This window comes from Vespa velutina, chromosome 20, assembly GCF_912470025.1.
Source record: "Vespa velutina chromosome 20, iVesVel2.1, whole genome shotgun sequence".
Lineage (NCBI taxonomy): Eukaryota > Metazoa > Arthropoda > Insecta > Hymenoptera > Vespidae > Vespa > Vespa velutina.
Window position 1 is genome coordinate 1,488,235 of NC_062207.1, and position 22,138 is coordinate 1,510,372.

Sequence of the window (22,138 nt, forward strand, 5' to 3'; positions counted from 1 at the left end):
TTAACTTTTATCGTATTGATTTTTTATTCAAATGATCGCTATATGATATTTAACATCTTGATAGATACAAGAAAACGTAATTAGTATATTTTTTATAACTACAATATTTAACCTAATCTTATATTCAAGTATGTTAAATAAATGCTATCATATTAATAAATTACAATTCAAATAAATATATAATAAAATATTTTTAAATTTCAATCCTGATAAAATAAATATAAAATTTATTATTATTATTAATATTGTATTACGGGTTGACCAATAAAGTGATATTGGAATTTTTAATTCAAGGTGGGCCAAAAGTCTTTTAATGATTTTAAAAATCAATTTATTTTTTACAATCTTTTTTAGGAATATTTTTTTTTTTTCAAAATATAAAATTACAAGTCTAAGAACTTTTTAATCTTTAATATACAACCTTTGTTTTCTTTATCTGTCGCGTCTCCTTAGCTCTTTATCCAATGAACGTTAGAACTTAAAGAAATGGCGTGTCCCGCGAATTAACTTTTTTACTAGACGGTAAGTTGAAATGTTCTTATCCTTTGACGACATGTGCGTCATCTATTAACTTTGTCACGAAGTGCAACATTCAGTATATAGGTAATTGCTACAACGTTTATCTCTCTTTTCCGACTCGACACGTGCAACGTGTACGTAAACTGGTTCAGCGCTGGTCAGTTTGTAGATATATAAATTGATCATCTCGACCAGGGAAAAGTTTTAAACAATGGTAGGTTATTATTTTATATTGAACTTTGTTTTAATCATATAATATAAACATAATAATTATTTGGTTTATTATAATCGAGATAGAGAAATGTAATTTGAAGGTTATGATGTATTGTATAGACGCTTATGATCTTATTCGTTTGTATAAGTATTATTTGAATGTTTATTTTAAATTCAATAAAAACTTTTTCTTTTTTTTTTCTTTTTGTAATTTACGTATTCGATTATATTAAAACAAAATATTGATAAGTTTGTTTTTTTATTCATAGGCAAGTACCAAGACAGATAATCCTGAAAAGCCAGGACAAGAAATTGCTCCTATTCATCGTATTAGGATTACACTTACTTCTCGTAATGTTCGTTCTCTTGAAAAAGGTAGAGTCTTGTATTTCTATATTACATAAATATATGTGGATATATATGCTCAGTATAAAATGTATATGTACAAATGAATTCTTTTTTGGATATTTTAGTATGTTTGGAACTAATTAATGGGGCCAAGAAACAGAAGCTGAAGGTCAAAGGACCTGTTCGTATGCCTACCAAGATTTTAAGAATTACAACTCGTAAAACTCCTTGTGGTGAAGGATCCAAAACATGGGATCGTTTCCAAATGCGAATACATAAAAGAGTTATCGATTTGTACTCTCCATCAGAAATTGTTAAACAGATAACAAGTATTTCTATTGAACCTGGTGTAGAGGTTGAAGTTACAATTGCAAATGATTAAATCGTTTGAATGACACTGTATAAAGTTTTAATAAAAATGTGAAAATTGAATGCATTGATGATGATCTATATTAAGGTTTTATCTTATCATTTACCTTTTAAAAGATGAATATTAAATATTTCTATGGAAGTTCATTTCAATGTAATATGTAATTATTAAATTTTATTTATTATTAATTAGAAAATAGTAAAGAAAATTTATCATTCTATATTTAATTAGTATCTGTATAGATAGCGCAATGGATTGCAAGGTAATTAATAATTGAGTATTAAATCTTAAAAAAGTGATATATGAATCTTATATCCATAAAAGTAAAACTATTTTTATTTAGAAGGGAAGTGTAATAAAAAACGTTATATTTGTCTATTAATTGGATTTATGAATTGGTAAAAAATTATGGATTCAAGCTTCTTCTGTAGACTCATGTCCTGTTTTATCATCTTCTGCACCTTCTCCACCACTGAAGTCATCCATACCTTCTACTTCTTCTTCATCGTCATCATCTCCAGCAACTTCTGCGTTTTCAAACTCAGCTCGTTCCATTTGTTTTGCTAATTCTGCTTCATCAGTAGCAGTAACAACCTTTGGCTGTGAATTAAATTTGAATTTTTTAATATTTCTAAAATTATAATTTCTTATTATTAAAAATATTGAAATATTTTTTATACAAGTTTATTATAATAAAATCAGATCTTACAGCCATTTGAATATTAAATACTCCTCCTAAGAATGTTATTTTTTCTTGTATAACTTCAATAGCATCGCTTAATGCTTTCAAACCATCCTGTTTCTCTGGTGTTGATGTTGTCATGACTAAACATTATTTAATATGTATAATGAAATTCATGATATTCATAATAATAAGAATAAAAAAGAGCATAGATTGAAAATATTTTAGGAAAAATATATATACATATATATACCATATAAAGGAGGAGCAATTAAGTTAATTTTAATAGGAAGTTCTTCTGTAGAGAGTGCCAATCCAGCTTTTAAAGCACTTTTAACTGCATCGATTCCTTCATAACCATAACAAGCAACTTCTACATCTGCCCTAATCTTAACAGCTTGAGAAGTCAATTTTCTTTTAATGTTATTTAATAATACTTCCTTTGTATGTTCATCAAGCCCACATTCTGCTAGAATGGAGGGGTCCCTAAAGTAATAGTATATTCAGAAATATTATTATAACAATCAAGAAAAATTCAATATAATATTAAATATTTATAATCAAACTTACAGTACTGATTGTTTAAAGAAATCATAAGCAGAAGCTTTCTGTTTTTTATATTTTTCTTCAAAATGCCATGCTGTTTTTTTATAGAGTTCCTCTAATTGATCATCATTGTCATAATGTAGCAATTCAGCAACATGTCTTAAGATGGAGTTTACAGCTTTAGCTTTGGCGTATCTTTCTGTACATTTTTCTACATCCTCTGCCGATACACGTCGTTTACTCAAATCGATATAACCTATTCAAGATTACACATTTCTTAAATTATACAAAATAACTTATTTAAAATATTAATAATACTATGTTTTATATATATATATATATATATATATATATATATATATATATATATACCTTTCTCTTTGTCCACTCTTATAACAACAACTGGTTCAGTTTTGCCTACCCTAATCAATTTATTAATAGACCTAATACGTCTTCTAGATAATTCAGAAAGTAATATCATGCCTTCGATATTATTATACTCTAATAAATGTACATATGCACCCATTTCGGCTATACTTCGTACATTTACCATAACTACATCCTCCACTTCTGGATATTTTTCTTTATAAAATCGACAAGATAACACCATTTTACTAAAAATAAATAAATAACTTATATCAATTTAAATACACATATAGTATAACATATACATAACATATTGCATCAGATTATTAAAATATATTTGTATATCACAAAATATTAATAAAAAATATTCTTTGTATATTATTAAAATATATATACTTTTTTTAATAATTTTTTATAATCATAAAATTTTTATCTTATGATATATAAAAGTCACGTTGTAAATTAATTTTATGTCACGAATAAGTGTTACGTTAAAAAAATTACCTAAATAATTGTTTTTTCGAAAAGTATATTTACTTTTACTTTTTATTCAATATAAATACACATGGGATAATTAACATTCACTGAAAAATATTAATCCATGTGCGATATTACTCGTTGTTAATCTAAAACTTAGACAGTTTGGTAAAAAGGAAAAAATTGGACTGTCCGTCTAGCGGCGTGTGTATTTGGATTGAACCACGAACTGTATTTCTAAAGAGATCAACAATGTTATCAGAATTTAGAAATATATCATGGCGTTCGTAAACATGATTCATACAATTTAAACAATTGATTTAAAAACATGATACAATTTTTACGATAAGAAAACTATTTAATGACAACAAAATATTTTGAATGGAAAAAATGTGGAAAAACACAATCTTGAAATAATAAAATATTGAAGACACAAAATGATATATAGATTCCGCCATGTTTTTGAAATATAAAATATCAACCAATAGGAAATGTCTACGTTATCATTACCAATGTATCTTCTATGGTTTCTTATTTATTGAGAATTTGGATCTCATGCCTTCAATGATAATCATTTTTATGGTGAATCCTCGATCATATTCGAGTGAGACGTGTTTGGAGCAGGTTAGAAAACGATTGGAACGTCAACATGAGCAGAACATAGCCTAAATTTTCTATAAATGTTAGAAGATAAGTTATATGTGTCATTCAGTGCCCTTTAATCGATTCAAGCTGGAGAAGGGAAATCTATAAATTCAAAATGCCAGTCGTAGCAAGGAATTGTCCTCATATCGCTAACCATGGCGATCTTTCCTATATCGAAAGTGTAGTTTCTCAAAAAGACAGATATAATAATAAGTGCAATGATTGTAATTGTAATGGACCGAATCTTTGGTTATGTCTTTTCCCTGAATGTCGTTGGGTTGCTTGTGCAGAAACACATTTAAATCATAGTACCGTTCATAATCAAATGTTTCCTGCTCATTGTGCTCATATAAATCTTACTACGAATCGTATATGGTGTTATGCTTGTAAAAAAGAAGTTCTTTCAAGATACATACCATCACCACCATTGTCACCTAATCAAATAGATATCAAAACAATGGGAAATAAATTTTCTGGAGATGCACCTAATAATATTGATAATAAAATGGATGGTTTGGATAGGCTTATGCTGGACAAGTAAGTAAAATTAATTGATATTAATATATGCATTATTATTATTATTATTTTTTTTTTTAATATATCAATATTACGATTTTAATCAATTATAGATTCTATGGGGAATGGTTTGTAAATAAAGTAAATAATGATAGAGGATTATTTAATGAGAAATCTGGCGACTCTCCAGATAGCACAGATTCAGACGAAAGTAAAGATTTTTCTGGTAAACCAAGGGGCTTAGTTGGTCTTCAAAATATAGGTAATACTTGTTACATGAATGCAGCACTTCAAGCACTATCCAATGTGCCACCTTTGACACAGTTTTTTTTGGACTGTGGTCATTTGGTACATTATATGTCCAAAGATAAGAAGCCTGCATTGAGTTTATGTTATTTAAATCTTATCCGAGATATGTGGAATAGGAAAACGCGCGGATACGTTGTGCCACATGGCATTTTATCTGGTATTAGAACTGTTCATCCTATGTTTAGAGGATATCATCAGCATGATACACAAGAATTTTTAAGATGTTTTATGGACCAATTGCATGAAGAATTAAAGGAACACATAGAAGATGACAAAGATATGTTGCTAAGATTGAAAGGCCTCGGTGAACATTCATCCGACGATGATGAAACTGAAGTAGATGGAAATGGTTCAAGTCAGTCAGATGGTGAATATGAAACATGTGATTCAGGAGTAAGCGAGCAGAGTTCTTTAAGTGATGAAGGAGAACGTGGTACAAAGAGACGTTATTCTCGTGTTTCTCAATCAGAAAAATTAAGAAATAAATTTACTAATAGAAGTATTAAAAAATCTACCGTTGAGCAATCTTTTCCTCAGCAACAAAGGTCTGCACCAAACTCGCCTGCCAAACATCGTACCAAAAAACAAATGAAAACAAGAAGTATCATAAGTGATATTTTTGATGGTAAGCTTTTAAGCAGTGTACAGTGTCTAACATGTGACAGGATTTCTACAAGAGTAGAAACATTTCAAGATTTATCATTACCTATTCCAAGTAGAGATCATATTGACATGTTACATCAGGGATCTCTTACACCTCAAAAAGCAGGGCCATGTTCTGATGTTGTTTATGTAACAAATCAGAATGGTTGGCTTTCATGGTTTTTACAATGGATGCGTTCTTGGTTTTGGGGTCCAGTTGTTAGCCTTCATGACTGTCTCTCTGCATTTTTCAGTGCTGACGAGCTAAAAGGAGATAATATGTATAGTTGTGAGAAGTGCAACAAACTTCGTAATGGAATTAAATTTTCTAAAGTACTAGAGCTCCCAGAAATACTTTGTGTTCATTTAAAAAGATTTCGTCATGAACTAATGTTTAGTTCTAAAATAGCAAATTATGTCTCTTTTCCATTAGAAGGATTAGATATGAGGCCATACTTGCATAAGGAATGCGTGTCTAAAGTTACTACATATGACTTGATATCTGTTATTTGTCATCATGGTACAGCTGGTGGTGGTCATTATACATGTTATGCATTGAATTCTATTGTTAATAAATGGTTTGAATTTGATGATCAATGTGTTACGGAGGTTCCACCAGAAACTGTTAAACATTGCGAAGCTTATGTGCTATTTTATAAAAAGTGGTCTCCAGAGATGATGCAACTACGTGATAGAACAATGGAATTAATGGAAATTTCATCTCGTGAACCATCCGAACTAAATTTCTTTGTATCACGACAATGGATAAATCGTTTTAATACATTTTCTGAACCAGGGCCTATAGATAATTCTGATTTCCTTTGCCCTCATGGTGGTGAAAATCCTATGACAGCTCAAATAAGTGATAAACTTTGTATGCCGATACCACAAGCTGTTTGGGAATATCTTTATAATACGTAAGTGTTTTAATAGAGTTCAAAAACAAATATATATATTAACATAAATTGTTTTATTTATTATATATAAATTTCTTTATAGTCTCCTTAATTAAAATTACTTGATTCTTTTAGATTTGGTGGTGGACCAGCATGTACGCAACTTTATGAATGTCCAAGTTGTGAAGAAAAGTATGAATCTTTGCAAAAAAGAAGACAGTATGAGATGGAAATATTTCAACGATTAAATCATAATACAGAAAATCATGGTGCTATTTATGGTTTGGCAATGGCCTGGTTGCGACAATGGCAAGGTTTTGTTAGAGGTAAAGAAACTCAACCACCTGGACCAATTGATAACAATTCAATTGTCGTAAATAAAAATGGACAAAACATACTTAAAGTTGGTAAGTTCTCTAATGTTATGATTAAAATAGAAATATAATTCAATTTATTTTTCATTATTATAAAATATGTATTTTGTAGGATCAGATTGTGGACAAATACCAGAAGAACTATGGCACTTTTTCTTAAATACATATGGCGGAGGTCCAGAATTAATGTTACATTCATGCCAACGACCAATACCTCCACAACCTAATACTTCATTACATTCCACTTCAAGTCCAAATCTTACAGATCAGAGTCTTAAATCTGGTCGTACAGAAATGAAATCTAATAAAGTTTGTGTAGCTAGAAGTTCAGAAACACTTTCACAACAAGATAGTGCTATTGAAAGTATAACGTCTGATAGTGATTCTCACCAAACACAAAGAGATGTTAATGAGTAAATAAGATATCGTATTTAATAAACATTTTACAGTACATTTAACTACAAATAATTTCCATTGAGCATTCAAAGTACAGCAGATAAATGTGTAATAAAATGGTTAAATTTTGCCTTTGTCTTAGATGTCACTGTGTTATAAATACATTATTAGACACTTTAACAGGAGTATTTAATATAAATAAGGATTTAAGTGCACATTATTGCTTGTATAATACAATGATGATGCAAAATGTTATTTAAATCAATTATTGACGATTTACAATCTATATAGTCTTATTAACGTTTATCTGTACATTTAATTTCTTGCTAGTATGTATATATATATATATACATATATATATATATATACACATACACACATATATATAATTGATCGTAGACTCTTGAATATTTTATGCTTAATGGGTAATATTGCTAGTACAAGGTTTGGTTTCTAAGATATTGTATTATTTTTTTTAAGGGTATTTTTTAAGCGTATTTTTTAAGCATATTTTTTTTTTCAAATTGGTGGCTATAATCAGTCTCTTAAGAGTCTTGTATTTCAAATTATTTGTACATTTATTACATTTGTGTGTCATTCCTGCATGTACAAAATAATGTTATAAAATTCTCAAAAATTATGTAAATACACACATGTTATGGTATGTTATTATGCATTTTCTTAGAAAAGGTAAAAGACTGACAATGAAATCAGCTATAGTTACGTTTTCGTTGAATATCATGTGTCAAATGATATTATTATATAAATATTTAGTTGAACGATTTAACATCATAATGTGAAAAAAAAAAACAGAAAAGAAATTCATAATAGAAAACCGAAATTTCCAACTTTTAATTTTTATTAAACAATTGATGTATACATTTGCATAATACACTTAAAAGGATGTTTTACGTTATAATCGCACAAGTGTTACCAAAAAATAGTGATGCTAATACGTAATATTAGTTTTTGTACAATATTATAAATGTTTTATCACTTTATCTTTATAATTACACGGCTTTCTTTTTGGTAGTTGAAATAATTAAAAAAAAAAAAAAAAATCCACCATTGAAAATTAATTAAGATAATAAATGTAAGGATAATAACTACCAAAAAGTCACTGTGAAAAATTTAAGATAAGTAATAAAAACAAATTTTTTTTCTCTTCTTCTTCTTTTTTATTTATTATAAATATAAATATATATAAATAAATAAATATATATATATATATATTTTTAATATATCATCTTTAAAAATTCATAAACAGCTTACAATTTGAAAAAAAATTCATGATTATCTAGTAGAAAAAACTTTCTTACCATTTAAGAGTAGAAATCTATGGGGTAGAAAAAATAATAGCTTCGTAAGAACAATCATATTATTTCGTATTTTTGTGAATATCATAAATAAACATTATCTTAATTGTACACACACACACACGCATGCATATATATATATATATATATATATATATATATATATATGTACATATATAGATATGTGTATATATATATATATATATATATATATATATATCTACATATATATATATTTGTGTGTGTATGTTCGATGTGATTATACAACACCTTTAGTGTTTGTACGCAATAATATATTATATACCTGCATATATATAAAAAATGTCATTTATTATTGGACAAGAAAGAAAAAGAAAAAGAAAAAGAAAAAGAAAAAGAAAAAGAAAATATTTTCAATAACAATCAATTGCTTGATGTGCAATAAAAAAATTAAAAAAACAAAACACGCCTCTCAAACAAATTGCATATGTAGATAAAAAGTAAAAAAAAAAAAAAAAAAGAAACATCTTAATTGTCGTCATCGGTACTCTTGCTATTATTGTTATAAAAAAAAAAATATTTTTACTATTTCATCAAACTTTAAAATAGACATACATATGTACACATATACACATACACATACAAGGAAGAGACGATTTCAAAAAAAAAGTTCGAATCTTATAAATATTAAGCCGTACAAAATTTTGACTTCTGATATATTTCACGTGGTTGATGCATGAATTATTTTTTTAAGAAATGTTGGAATAAATCATTTATCCTAAATAATCGAAGTTTCATCTTATAATCCGAATTAATTCATTCCATTTCCAAATTTATTATTCTATTATCTGATTCGAACAATTCATTCAATTTTTATATAAAAATTTCGATGAAAAGATTTGAAGATTTTCGAAACTTTTTGATGAATAAAATTAAATTAAAAAAAAAAAAAAAAAAAAAAAAAAAAAAAAGAAGAAAAAAAAAGAAAAAAAAAGAAATTGAATTGATTTCAATTTTTACCAACAAATTCTGATGAAATTCTTCGATGAAAAAAAAATTTTAATAAAGAGAAAAAAATTTAATTAACTTCAAATTTTTTTTTCTTCAAAAAATTGTCACGACGAAAAGATTCGAAATTTTTCGAACGAACGAAATTGAATAAAAAAGATATTGAATTAGTTTCAATTTTTATCAAAGAAGAGGTTGTCGAAAAAATACGAAACTTTTCGATGAACAAAGCTAAACGAAGAACATTGAATTAATTTCAATCTTTTTCCAAAAGTTTTGACGAAAAGATTCGAAATTTTACGAAATGAACAAAATGAAATAAAGGAAAAAAAAAAAAATTCTGAATTAATTTCCATATCTTTATATTAAAAAATACTGCTGACGAGAAGATTCGAAAAAATTCGGGATTTGTCGATGAACCAAATGAAATAATAAATGTAAATAAATGAAAAAAATGGGTTGTCTAAAAAAGAAAAAAAATATCGTAGAGATGAACTTGAAACGAGATGTAATATCTCATCATATCATGGACCGCGAGTGGATGATCGATCGAGCCCTGCGCGTTCGAGGGATGCTGGCCATATTCCCCGATCTTCCAATCCCAGTAGCGAACAACCCTCCCTTGGTCAATGCGACGATTAAGGGTTTTGTGATTAGGAACTCGACGATCACCCATAGACCGCCATGCTCTCGTTGTGTTCCTCTTAGTTTAGTCAAATCATTTTCAAATTCATTTTCTTCTTATTCCATTCATGGATCTTTATTCTCGAATTAAGGATCAATTTTTAGATTAGTTTCCTTGGCAATCGTTTTTTCCTTATACAACGAGAAGAGGACCGACCGACTGATCGTGTCTTCTTCAAGAAGAAGAAGAAGAAGAAGGTTCGACCTTTTTATTTGATTTCATCGGAGAAAGAAGAAATAATTCGATTTTTTGTAAGTAATTAAATATAATTTTTAACATTTTTATATAATAAATAGAAAAAAAAAAATTAAATCTTATATTTATTAATGACATAATAAGAGGATTTGATTTAAAACTCGTAAGAAAAATTGATTATTCACATTTGGAATTTTTATTCATATTATTAATGTATTAGGTCAGCATTAATATATGTGAATTTTTTCATGATAATTTTTAAAAATAATTTTTAAAAATAATTTTTAAATTAAATATAAAAGTGTATATATATATATATATATATATATATATATATATATATATGTTTTATTCTTTTTTTATATTTCTTATCTAGTATATCAATATACTATATGATACTCTAATCGATAACTCATCGAATTCGAATCGTCCTAGATTCGAAAAAATATCTTTCAAGATGACTAGTTTCCGAGGATTTTATATACCGTCCTTTGGGGCGACAGTTAACGTTGCTTGGGAGACATTAAAAGCTAAATGGCCAGAAAATAGTCCATGTATGGAATTAATTCGTGGTACCGGTATGACTGGTCAAGGTGATCCTCAAGCTCGTACCGGTGATTTTAAATCATTTGGAGAAGGCGAGGATAATACTGAGATGACGACAATGAATGGTGAACAAGCATATAGGGAACAGAATAATGTTGCTATTGCTGAGGATTCATTTAGTTATCAAAGAAATGGGTAAGTTTTTATCATCAATTTTTTAATTCTAATCAAAGGAACTAATTGCGTCTTACTTATCTAATTCTATTCCTTATTATAAATTTTTGATGAGTTATTAATTCATATTATCATGATTATATATATAAATATATATGTATTTTTTTTTCTTTTTTTCTTTTTCTCTTTTTTTATTTTTTTCTTTTTTTTTCCACAGAGATAAAGCTAGAACAGGAAGTTTGAGCAGTGGAGAATTCAGCGAATATGACGAGGGTGGCGGTGAATTTGGTGGATCTGGTGTGAAGATTAATGAATGGCAAGCAGCGTGGAATGTTACCAATGCTATTCAGGTAATCAGAGTTTGATTGATAAAAAAAAAAAAGAAAAAAAAAAGAAAAAACAAAAACAATTAAATGAGACTATCGAATTCGAATAAGCGAGATCAAATGTTTGATTAATTTAAAGGAAAAAAAAAGAAGAGCGAATTTTAATGAACAAGATAAAAAATTTTGATTAAAAAAAAAAAAAAAAAAAAGAAAAAAGAATTGAAATGAATAGAAGATAATATCTTTGTTTTTAGGGAATGTTCATCGTATCTCTACCATTTGCAGTCCTACGAGGAGGTTATTGGGCAATCGCAGCAATGGTCGGTATAGCACATATTTGCTGTTACACCGGTAAGATTCTCGTCGAGTGTCTATATGAGTTCGACACAGTAACAGGTCAACGTGTTAGGGTACGAGATTCTTACGTAGCCATTGCTAAAGAATGTTTCGGTCCAAGATGGGGTGCAAGGGCAGTCAACATTGCACAAATAATAGAATTGTTGATGACCTGCATCTTATACGTTGTTGTATGTGGTGATTTAATGATCGGCTCTTTTCCCGAAGGTGCTATCGACACGAGAAGTTGGATGATGCTGATAGGGATATTTTTACTTCCTCTTGGCTTTCTCAAATCTTTGCAACATGTATCGATGCTCAGCTTTTGGTGTACGATGTCTCATCTTTTCATAAATTTCATTATCGTCGGTTATTGCATTTTGGAGATAGGCGATTGGGGATGGTCTAAAGTTAAATGGACTATCGATATGAAAAACTTTCCAATCTCGCTTGGTGTAATTGTATTCAGTTACACCTCACAAATCTTTCTGCCAACGTTAGAAGGGAATCTGATAGATCGTTCCAAGTTTAATTGGATGTTAAACTGGAGTCATATAGCTGCTGCTGCCTTTAAATCTCTCTTTGGATGGATTTGCTTTCTGACTTTCCAGAATGATACACAACAGGTGATCACAAACAATCTTCATTCACCTGGCTTTAAAGGTTTAGTCAATTTTTGTCTGGTAGTTAAAGCTGTATTATCTTATCCTTTGCCATATTATGCTGCCTGTGAATTACTTGAAAGAGCATTTTTCAGAGGTCGACCTAAAACAATCTTTCCTACGATTTGGACGGTCGATCGAGAACTTAAAGTTTGGGGTCTGGCATGGAGAGTCGGTGTTATTGTATTCACCATTCTCATGGCTATATTCATACCACATTTCAGTATTCTCATGGGCTTCATTGGCTCCTTCACTGGCACTATGTTGTCCTTCATATGGCCTTGCTACTTTCATCTTAAACTTAAAAGAAATTCTATGGAATGGAGTGCTGTAGCGTATGATTGTTTTGTCATCTTTTTAGGTATACTATTTGGAGTAATTGGAGTTTATGATTCTGGCACCGCTTTGATTGATGCCTTTGAAATTGGTTTACCCTTTTAAATGATTCATATAATTCTTACTGCTTTCATTTTCTCATTCATCTCATTCTGAGATTGAGAAATATTGAATCGCAAATTTTCATTTATCCTAATGGGACAACAAAATTTATAGTGTCTCTTCGGAACGAAAAGATAAAAAAATTTTTAAGGATAAACAAATGCTCATCGTAACATCCAAGAACAAATTTTCTCAATCACCTGATTTCATCCTTACTCTTCCAACGATCTTCAAAATGATTATAGTTCATCGAAATTTAACAAATCAAGTGTCTTCCATTTAAGATCGCTTAGAGTTCTGTCATAATTAGAGATATTTTGATGATATATTGTATATTTAAATTCAACCAGAACTGACATATCTAACAATATGCAAAATAAAAAAAAAAAAAGAGAGAATGAAAAAACATTTTACAGTTTCAGAAATCTGAACTGTTCATTGACCATTGAATAAAAAAAAAAAAAAAAAAAAACAAACAAAAACAAAAAAAAACAAAAAAAAACAAACAAAATAAAGAAAAAAAAAGAAAAAAAAAAGAAAAAAAAGAGATCTATAATTGAGTGAAGGAAATGTTATAAATCAAGAGTCTTCCAAAATAAAAATTTCTTTTTCGAATGACGATAAGAAAAGCTTTTTAGAAAATTCATTTAGATTACATATCGTAAGACTATAAGCATCGATGTTTTCCATATTATATATAAAATCTGTCGATGTTAAAAACTGTTGAAAAATGAGTTTACGGATTTTCTAATCCTGATTGCGTACCTTATAAATAATTTTTAAGTACGCTTTGAACAATAGCACGTCATGATGACGCTCGATGGTTGCAATTATAGTACGTAGTATAATCTCTTGCAAAAGAAAAAAAAGAAATTTAAAAGAGTTATCCCTCATGTTTGTGCCATAGATATAAATGATAGTTCGCCTAAACGTAGGTTGCATTGAAAGTGCCATCGAAGGTTCAATAATAAAATAATAAAATAAACGTGCATTCGTCGAGTGCAAATTAATAATGCACTTGGTTATGTATGTATGTATATGTATGTATGTACAAGCAAAATTGTACAAAACGATTAGTCGAATAATCGAACGTCTTCCAAAGTTTGTAAAGTCCGTTTAGAAGATATATCGTAGTTTTTAAGTATATGCATTACATGGGTTACGTCGATAATTAAAACGCTTGAAGAATGTTCTCTCATTGAATAAATTTCAACAATTTTATTTAGATGCATATTAAAAATTATGTGACTTAAGTATGTAATTTACAAAGTCTACGATTATTTATCTTTTTTTTTTTAACACCAGTTTATCGATTTGAGAACATTCAAAGCGTTGTAATAATTTTTAATTTTTCGATAGTCCAACAGAATTTAATTTTTCTTATTAGAACATTTTCTAAGGATTAGTTTGCATATAAATATATATATACATATATATGTATATAATTTAGTCGTGATATTTTTTTAATCGACAAATATTTATTGAATTTTTCAAATAAATTTATATAATACTCGATTGAAATTATAATCAGATATAATTTTTCTATCAAACATTTTCTTTTAAGGTTAGTTTTTATATATTTATATAAACAAATTATTGAAACTTTAAATAAAAAGTTTCAATATTATTTTTTTTAAATAAAAAGTTTCAAATTATTTTAAATAAAAAATAATGACCAAAGTGTTAAATTTTAATACACTGAGGTTAAAAATATAACAATTATTGTTGTACTATCGAAATATTAAATATTATGGGGAATTGTTAATTAATAATCACAGAATGAAACTTGTCTTCCAATGATGTCTTCCAACATGATAATAATAATTATATATCGCGATTTATTGATCGAGACGAAACTTTGTTAATAATATTAAACGTTATATATTGAGAGTTGTAGCCGTTAAGCATTAAAGGTTAAGGTCAAGGATTATTAAATTTAATATATATATATATATATATATATATACACACACATATATATATATACACACACACATACGTAATTCGTGACAAAATTAGTCGTAAAAATTAATATTAATTCACTTTCGAGTATCCTTTTATTTATTATTAAACGCAAGAACAGGCAATTTATTTGTTATCATTTCAAACATAACCAAAAATTTCTCAAAATAATAAATACGTTTACAATGAATATATTTTAACGATCTATCTACGTGAATGTAATGATTAATTAAAAATTTCTCTATGGAAGATATATTGTATAATATGAAATACGTAAAAAAAAAAAAAAAAAAAAAAAGGGTAGTAAAAATATTTAAAAAAAGTTTATTCTCTCGCAAAATCATTTAAAATTTAAAATTATTTCTCCTATTGTATCTTGCACAATTGAACGTACCAAAAAGCCTTTCTCGTTTTTGAATCTGTGATTGATAATACGAGGCTTTATATTTCAAGACAATAAACGATTATCTTATTATCGCTTTTACAAAAGCATATGTTACACAAAGCCAAATCATACATAATATATATATGTACAATATCCAATAAGTACATGTCAAGAATATATCTTTGAGTTTTCATTAAATAAAAAAAAAAAAAAAAGGAAAAAAAAAGAGAGAGAAAAAGAAAAAAAGAAAAGAAAAAAAAATGATACGAGTAAAAATTGTTCAATTATATAGATTATATATAAAAATTAATTTATGAAATTTCAAATCAAAATTATCATCCTGAAATAATGCTACATCGTTACTCTACATTTGCATAATAATAATAATAATTATAATAATAATAATAATAATAATAATAATAATAATAATAATAATAATAGTAATAATAATAATAATAATAATAATAATAATAATAATAATAATAATAATAGTAATAATAATAATAATAATAATAATAATAATAATAATAATAATATGTATAAAATGAGGGAACTTCATTGAGAACTGATAACCATATTTTCATTTAGATTTAAAATGCTTTGTTGAAATTATCGTCTACAATGGCGTCTTAAAAATCAACTTTGTCAATGTTTTTTCGTGTAGTTTGAATGTACGTATAGGCAATTTACAAAATGATATAATCAGGTGCTTCCTTTATCGAAAAAAAAAAAGAAGGATGGAAGCTAACATATAAGAAATGAAAATACATTATCAAAATTTTAAGAAATTTTCTTTCATTTGTACCTGTTTCAATTGAATTATTTTCATCGGATCTTTCTTTATAAGGTGATCTCATTTTTATCTAGAAAATAACTTTCTCTCTTAGGTAAGAAAAACTATAGATAAAACCACAAACGAAACTTCTATCATATGTCATGCTCTAAATACTGTACGTTGGTATATATAAGGTATGCTCATTTCAACTGTCATAGTAATAATCATTTAACGTAACTATAATAATATAATTATTTTTTGATTTTATATTATGTTAATCTTACAGAAAATATCTTTTATATGTTGTCTTTTTCTATGGTTGATAGTGCATGTATCGTCAGAAGATAATAAGTCAGACAAATCGTATTACAAAAAATATGGTAATATCTTGAATAGTATCAATTAATATTATATAACATTAATTTTAATCAATATATATATATATATATATATATATATATTTGGATTAATATTTTTTTGTTATTTTTATTATAGAAGAAGTTCCACGTGTAAAAATAAAAGTATTTCGTGGTCCAACGGAAGAAAGAAATGGCGAGACATTTGCTAAATGGGGATTTTGGATAAAACAACCACGTAACTCATCTGTACATATTGATTAATGTAAGAAGATTAAAAGTTTTTTATTAAGAAATTTTATTAGCTATTATTTAAGTATATTTAATAGGTTATTATGATGGTGGTAATTTAAAACATTACATTGCAAATATCAAATATTGATGTTATTTATATTTCATTATGATTTTTTACAGAGATTAAAACTAAGTTACGTGGTGACAATTTTGCATTAAATACTGGTCTTATTATAGGATTTAAGTTTCTTTCTGAAAGATATAAAAATCTATCCAAAAGTACTAATGTTTCTACCAATGGTGCTAATAAAATTCTAAGCGATGAAAATATAACTATTTGTAACCAATAACTCAAATAATGTTCTACTTCTGTTCCTTCAAGATCTATATCCTTTGGTTGTAATTCAGATTGAAGATGACGTGTTGCAAGAAAACAATATCTGAAAATAAAAAATGTATATATAAAATTTAACACTTAAATTCTATAATATATATTTATAGTATATGTATAAGATTTTATTTATTCTTTTCTTAACTGTTTAAAAGTCATATCTCTTGTTACTTTAACATTTTTTAATTGACTATGGGAAGGTAACAAATTTCTTTCTGTAAGTATATTTTCCAAAACTGCTCTGTAAGCATGTACCTTAAAAATAAATTTATATTAATTTAAATATATATTTTGGCAAATATATATTATTCATATGACATTATACTGTACTATTAAATCTGCATAATTGTTGTTTTTCAATTTGTCACAATGTTTTTCAATAGCATGACAAGCTATTTCCAAAGCATTATACGAAAGCTTGTGATTTTTAAATGAAAAATACGAGCTAAGTGGATATCCTTTTTGTTTGTTTTCATTATTGGACCTAATAAAGCAATCAAAATATGTAAAAAAAATTCTGTTTATATATATAATATTGTACATAAATTAAGATGTCTATATATATATATATGTATATATATATATAAGATACAAACTCTAATGTCATTTTCATATAACAACATCCCACAATACACATGAATCTTGCTTCTTTAGTCAACGAATACAGATTTAAGAGAATTGATGCTAAATCTCCACATGGATGTAGTCCAATAATTCCATACTGAAGACATTCCGTATTAACATTATAAATATTAGCGAATATTTCGTGTAAATGCTGTTTAAAATTCATTTCTGCATGATTAGAAGTTTCTAACTTCAGTGATATATGTTCCAGTTTAAGAGGAGAGAAATTAGGTTCATGTTTACGCATAGACATCAATAATTCTTCATCATATAATCTATAAACCTCATACATATTATAATATATTCAAAAAAAAAAAAAAACAGAACAAAAATTAAAGAAAATTAATAGAACTGTACCTAGCTTTTTTTGATAATAATTCATCTTGTTCAATACATGCTACATGTAATCCATATTGGTAAGTCAATAATCTAGCTAAATGGCCGAGTCCTGCTCCAACATCTACCACAGATTTGCACTCTGACTTTTGAGCATAATATGAGCAAATCTATGTTTCATATATGTCATATATAAATTTTGTTAATATTTATAATTCTATATAAAATAATCACCTGTGCCATCTGTTCTATTTCATGGGTCTTTTTCTTTTTCACATGTTTTCTAAATAATTTTATAAATTGCGAGGAAGCAAAATCTAAGTCTTTTAATTGTTCCTCATTATCCAACAAATGTAAAGAAGTTATATTTTTACATTTTGTCTTTATCGTCAACGATTTTTCACATTGTAAAAAATTGCTTGAACTCTCATCATTCCTATTCAATTGTAAATTATCTATAACTTTACGTAATGCCAATAACGACAGGGGTAATATTCTTCTGCTATAAAAGATATATTATTGATTATAGACTTACATTTATGATTGGATATAAATATTATTTGATAGTAATTGAAAGAAATTATACCAAGAACGTTCTCGTGATAACCATAATCCAAATTCGTCTGGAGGTATATCCTTTAAAGCAAATTTCCAACTTTTTGGTAATTTGTCCCATAGTTTCGCTCGATAAAAATCCTATAAGGATAATTATTAATCTAAAACCAATATCATTAGATTCTTTTAAATTAAATATTAAATCTTCTTTTTTCCTTTTTTTTTTTTCTTTTTTCTTTTTTTTTTTTTAATAAATTGAGTAATTCAATTTAATTACTATTTATACGTAAGAAAACTTAACCTCTTCATTTTATACACATACCACTACATAAAAGTCTAACATCCAACCATATATATCTAATACACAAAATATTTTATCTATTCTTAGACGTACACTTCTACAAACATTACAGGTACATTCTGTAATTGAATCTTTAGTTGTAGCCATGATAGATCATAACAAAAGTATCTAAGTTAATACAAATATGATGTGTGATGTGAATGCGTGTATGTGTGTTTGTGTGTGTGTAATTGTAACATGAAAAAAATGTGTCTTATAGAAAAAATTAATTTCACAAAAAAAAAAAAAAAAGGAATTTGGTTAGTGATATTACAAAAAAAATGTTTATTTCTCAAAGCGAAGATGTTTTCTTTTTTTGTTTATTTTGAAGAAATTTTCTACGATACAAATTTGATAGGGAAATATGTTCTTTTTTCTTTTTCTTTATTTTTTTTTAATAAAAAAATTTTACGAGAAATTTTCAAATCTTTGAATTTTTTGAAAAACGTATTGTTAATAATACAATGCGTATAGGTTATTTTTTTTACTTTGATGTAATATTATTTTGATGTTTGTTTGTTTAGGGTGGTTTCGTTGATGAGCCTGCAAAGTTGTCACGTTATTTTACATTTGAATAAGAGAACGCCACTCCTTTTGTTACCTTCAACTTGTTGGATGACAGTGAATCGTCTGTTTTTTCCATCATAATGGTAAATCACTATGAGATATTAATTTATTAATTCTGAAGTGTAAAAAATAAGATATATTGAAGTTTTCATTATAATGTCATATAACCCTTTTTATATAAAATTTTACGAACCATAAAGTTGTACGACTTTTATTTTTAATTTATAATAATCATGTAATAATCAAATTATTACTTTCTTTTTTTACTATATTCATTCATTTATCATTTAATTTATTTATAAAAATAATAATTCTACTCACATAACCTTTCTTTTATAAAATTTTACAGATCCCTCTAAAGTCGTACGAGATTTATTTTTATTTTATAATAATTATATACAAATTATTACTTTTTTCTTTTTTTACTATATTCATTCATTTATCATTTAATTTATTTATAAAAATAATAATTCTATTCACATAACCTTTCTTGTATAAAATTTTACAGATCCCTCTAAAGTCGTACGAGATTTATTTTTATTTTATAATAATCATATACAAATTATTACTTTTTCTTTACTATATTCATTCATTTATCATTTAATGTATTTATAAAAATAATATTTCTATTCCAGCATATAAAAAAAAACATTTACTAATTTTTGCCATATTTGGCAGTCTGCAATATTTAATTTCCAGAGTCTGGTATGCGTCTTACTTCTGTTAATATGTACCTGTACTTACATCAGATCTATCGCTCCAAGTTTGTTAGATAATCGTTTAGGAAAAGTTGGGTAAGTACGAATGATTTTATTTAACATATTTGTGAATTTAAACGTATCAGAGAATAGCATGAAATATAAAAGATTTTATTGATCTTTAACTGCATTTATATGTTAACTTATATCATGTTATATTTTCAATTACTTGTGCACAATATTTTTATACAAATTCTAATATTATTAAATATTATAATTATATATAAATGCGTTGATAATTGTAATAATCATTAATTTATTATATATTAATAATTAATCATAACGATATATATTTTCTAATGATCCTTATTAATATGTGTTTTCTTAATCAGGTTTCTTGGTTTATTTTGGAAATCTGCACGAATTGGAGAAAGGAAAAGTCCTTACGTGGCATTAAGTTGTCTTTTCATGGCATTTAGTATATTATTTTGGACATAGAATAGCAACTTTTTCAAGGAACTTCTATAGATTTGTACAAAGATATATTGAGATGAGATATGGAAATGTTTGTAACATTTAATAACGTGTGAATGATATAATAGAAACAATGAATGTATGACAGACACGTATGTTTAATATTTCTTTGATGATGAAACAAATATGAAAACAAAACAAAAAAAAAAAAAAAAGAAAAACATATTTCTTTGAGGCCAACTGTAATTTATAAAGCAATAATCATTTCTAATTGCATTGTATCATTTATTTATCAACATGTTATTCCTTCCAAAGCTTGATAATTACATGATCTTGGGAGCATTTCCTTTTTTTTTCTTTTCTTTTCTTTTCTTTTTTTTTTTGTTTTTTTTCCTTTTCTTTTCATTTTATTCTCACAATATATTTTCTATAAACAACAACATTTTTTTTTCTTTTTTTTTTTAATACAATTAATATAGGATTATTATATTGAGTATCGTTTTGTAATATATATATATATAAATTTGCAATATATATATATATATATATATATATATATATATATATATTGGGTTTATTAAATAGGTACATTTATCATATCTTTAAAGTCGCAGATATTCTAAAACTTCCTTGGTGATGCTAAACCACACAATGCGACCTAAAAATTGTACTCTGCAGTAATCGACGTTCACTGTCATGCGTAATATCGAATGCAATATTTTTCTTAGTTGTATGTATGTATGTATGTACTTATTTGTTTTTATACATTCGTTTATCAACATTAATATCGTTGACTTATGTCGTTTTATCTACAGAGTAAGATATGGTTTTTGATTATGCAGTAAATTTAATAAAATTATATGTAATACATATATATAATTGATACAATAGAAATTATTATTTTAATTTTGTTATAGAAAATATAATTATCAAGTAAATATTGCAGATATTTGTTGATTAAGAATTAATTATTTATGGTATAGCAAACAAACTATATAAAAAAAAAAATGAATAAAAAAAGAAAAAAGAGAAAAAACAAAACAGAATATATCTCGTACTTTGTCAATAAAAATGTAACTTAAATCACACGATCACAAGTAATTTATATGAATTTATCGTGTTCACCTCATCCACCATAATATATATGTTTGTTTTCATTGTTTATATCTACATAAAAATAGAGGATAATACTACGATATGTATAAAATGATAAAGCGATATACTTTGAAAACTGATATGTATTATCACTACGTTCAAATTTTGTTTACATTGAAACATTGTTTTTATCATTTTGGTGCTTTTTCTTCTATGAGGTAGAAAAACGACCATATGAATATTCGTATGTATATATATATATATATATATATATATACACACACATATATATATATATATATATATATATATAAAGATTACAATAAATATGATTATTATGAATTAGGCATTTTTTTTGTTTTTGCTATCGTGCATCAAATAC

The 22,138-nt window shown here is 26.3% G+C and overlaps 6 protein-coding genes and 1 long non-coding RNA gene across 12 annotated transcripts; 5 read left to right on the forward strand and 2 right to left on the reverse strand.

Annotated features, from left to right (window-relative positions):
* Positions 1-571: 571 nt before the first annotated feature.
* LOC124955954 (40S ribosomal protein S20) lies at positions 572-1,512 on the forward strand. The gene is made up of 3 exons (XM_047511168.1): positions 572-733; positions 1,002-1,107; positions 1,206-1,512. Exons 1-3 carry the CDS (start codon positions 731-733, stop codon positions 1,460-1,462), a joined length of 366 nt encoding a protein of 121 aa, XP_047367124.1. The 5' UTR covers positions 572-730; the 3' UTR covers positions 1,463-1,512.
* Positions 1,513-1,764: 252 nt separating this feature from the next.
* On the reverse strand, positions 1,765-3,750 carry LOC124955953 (eukaryotic translation initiation factor 2 subunit 1). Its single transcript, XM_047511167.1, has 6 exons — positions 3,549-3,750; positions 3,051-3,292; positions 2,703-2,934; positions 2,386-2,618; positions 2,160-2,275; positions 1,765-2,050 (listed from the first exon to the last, which is right to left on the reverse strand). Exons 2-6 carry the CDS (start codon positions 3,286-3,288, stop codon positions 1,865-1,867), a joined length of 1,005 nt encoding a protein of 334 aa, XP_047367123.1. The 5' UTR covers positions 3,289-3,292; positions 3,549-3,750; the 3' UTR covers positions 1,765-1,864.
* A 311-nt stretch (positions 3,751-4,061) lies between these two features.
* LOC124955950 (ubiquitin carboxyl-terminal hydrolase 20) lies at positions 4,062-9,224 on the forward strand. The gene is made up of 4 exons (XM_047511159.1): positions 4,062-4,703; positions 4,796-6,550; positions 6,665-6,936; positions 7,016-9,224. The coding sequence occupies exons 1-4, from the start codon at positions 4,282-4,284 to the stop codon at positions 7,318-7,320; spliced, it is 2,754 nt and encodes a 917-aa protein (XP_047367115.1). The 5' UTR covers positions 4,062-4,281; the 3' UTR covers positions 7,321-9,224.
* A 315-nt stretch (positions 9,225-9,539) lies between these two features.
* Positions 9,540-13,997, forward strand: LOC124955951 (vesicular inhibitory amino acid transporter). 3 transcript variants are annotated; one of them, XM_047511161.1, is made up of 4 exons: positions 9,540-10,538; positions 10,918-11,223; positions 11,420-11,552; positions 11,783-13,997. In XM_047511161.1, exons 2-4 carry the CDS (start codon positions 10,940-10,942, stop codon positions 12,965-12,967), a joined length of 1,602 nt encoding a protein of 533 aa, XP_047367117.1. In that variant the 5' UTR covers positions 9,540-10,538; positions 10,918-10,939; the 3' UTR covers positions 12,968-13,997. The 3 variants fall into 3 exon arrangements, with proteins under 3 accessions (XP_047367117.1, XP_047367119.1, XP_047367118.1); XM_047511163.1 differs by having other exon boundaries at positions 9,540-10,484; positions 10,940-11,223; XM_047511162.1 differs by lacking the exon at positions 9,540-10,538 and having other exon boundaries at positions 10,899-11,223.
* Positions 13,998-14,614: 617 nt separating this feature from the next.
* Positions 14,615-16,873, forward strand: LOC124955956. The gene is made up of 3 exons (XR_007103030.1): positions 14,615-16,466; positions 16,582-16,707; positions 16,857-16,873. It is a non-coding gene; the product is annotated as an uncharacterized LOC124955956 (long non-coding RNA).
* LOC124955952 (methyltransferase-like protein 25B) lies at positions 16,814-19,119 on the reverse strand. Of its 3 annotated transcripts, none has more exons than XM_047511165.1 (8): positions 18,905-19,119; positions 18,614-18,723; positions 18,262-18,529; positions 18,049-18,173; positions 17,664-17,966; positions 17,398-17,551; positions 17,213-17,322; positions 16,814-17,116 (listed from the first exon to the last, which is right to left on the reverse strand). In XM_047511165.1, the coding sequence occupies exons 1-8, from the start codon at positions 19,028-19,030 to the stop codon at positions 16,831-16,833; spliced, it is 1,482 nt and encodes a 493-aa protein (XP_047367121.1). In that variant the 5' UTR covers positions 19,031-19,119; the 3' UTR covers positions 16,814-16,830. The 3 variants fall into 3 exon arrangements, with proteins under 3 accessions (XP_047367121.1, XP_047367120.1, XP_047367122.1); XM_047511164.1 differs by having other exon boundaries at positions 18,049-18,197; positions 18,905-19,118; XM_047511166.1 differs by having other exon boundaries at positions 18,049-18,197; positions 18,977-19,108.
* On the forward strand, positions 18,976-20,932 carry LOC124955955 (protein kish-A). 2 transcript variants are annotated; one of them, XM_047511171.1, is made up of 4 exons: positions 18,976-18,995; positions 19,447-19,572; positions 20,168-20,283; positions 20,580-20,932. In XM_047511171.1, exons 2-4 carry the CDS (start codon positions 19,570-19,572, stop codon positions 20,683-20,685), a joined length of 225 nt encoding a protein of 74 aa, XP_047367127.1. In that variant the 5' UTR covers positions 18,976-18,995; positions 19,447-19,569; the 3' UTR covers positions 20,686-20,932. The 2 variants fall into 2 exon arrangements, with proteins under 2 accessions (XP_047367127.1, XP_047367126.1); XM_047511170.1 differs by lacking the exon at positions 18,976-18,995 and adding an exon at positions 19,013-19,182.
* The last annotated feature ends 1,206 nt before the right edge of the window (positions 20,933-22,138 follow it).

What these genes read in the sequence shown, in the direction of transcription:
- LOC124955952 (XM_047511164.1), bottom strand. Translation starts at nt 19,030, where the DNA reads ATGGCTACAACTAAAGATTCAATTACAGAATGTACCTGTAATGTTTGT. An exon ending in TTATCACGAGAACGTTCTTG is followed by an intron (nt 18,530 to 18,613) that starts GTATAATTTCTT and finishes TATCTTTTATAG; the next exon opens with CAGAAGAATATTACCCCTGT. An exon ending in ACAATTATGCAGATTTAATA is followed by an intron (nt 17,323 to 17,397) that starts GTACAGTATAAT and finishes TTTATTTTTAAG; the next exon opens with GTACATGCTTACAGAGCAGT.
- LOC124955951 (XM_047511161.1), top strand. Translation starts at nt 10,940, where the DNA reads ATGACTAGTTTCCGAGGATTTTATATACCGTCCTTTGGGGCGACAGTT. An exon ending in TTTAGTTATCAAAGAAATGG is followed by an intron (nt 11,224 to 11,419) that starts GTAAGTTTTTAT and finishes TTTTTTCCACAG; the next exon opens with AGATAAAGCTAGAACAGGAA. An exon ending in ATGTTACCAATGCTATTCAG is followed by an intron (nt 11,553 to 11,782) that starts GTAATCAGAGTT and finishes CTTTGTTTTTAG; the next exon opens with GGAATGTTCATCGTATCTCT.
- LOC124955953 (XM_047511167.1), bottom strand. Translation starts at nt 3,288, where the DNA reads ATGGTGTTATCTTGTCGATTTTATAAAGAAAAATATCCAGAAGTGGAG. An exon ending in TTCTTTAAACAATCAGTACT is followed by an intron (nt 2,619 to 2,702) that starts GTAAGTTTGATT and finishes CTATTACTTTAG; the next exon opens with GGACCCCTCCATTCTAGCAG. An exon ending in TATTTAATATTCAAATGGCT is followed by an intron (nt 2,051 to 2,159) that starts GTAAGATCTGAT and finishes TTTAATTCACAG; the next exon opens with CCAAAGGTTGTTACTGCTAC.
- LOC124955954 (XM_047511168.1), top strand. An exon ending in TGTTCGTTCTCTTGAAAAAG is followed by an intron (nt 1,108 to 1,205) that starts GTAGAGTCTTGT and finishes TGGATATTTTAG; the next exon opens with TATGTTTGGAACTAATTAAT.
- LOC124955950 (XM_047511159.1), top strand. Translation starts at nt 4,282, where the DNA reads ATGCCAGTCGTAGCAAGGAATTGTCCTCATATCGCTAACCATGGCGAT. An exon ending in TGGGAATATCTTTATAATAC is followed by an intron (nt 6,551 to 6,664) that starts GTAAGTGTTTTA and finishes TGATTCTTTTAG; the next exon opens with ATTTGGTGGTGGACCAGCAT. An exon ending in ACAAAACATACTTAAAGTTG is followed by an intron (nt 6,937 to 7,015) that starts GTAAGTTCTCTA and finishes TGTATTTTGTAG; the next exon opens with GATCAGATTGTGGACAAATA.
- LOC124955955 (XM_047511171.1), top strand. An exon ending in AATCGTTTAGGAAAAGTTGG is followed by an intron (nt 20,284 to 20,579) that starts GTAAGTACGAAT and finishes TTTCTTAATCAG; the next exon opens with GTTTCTTGGTTTATTTTGGA.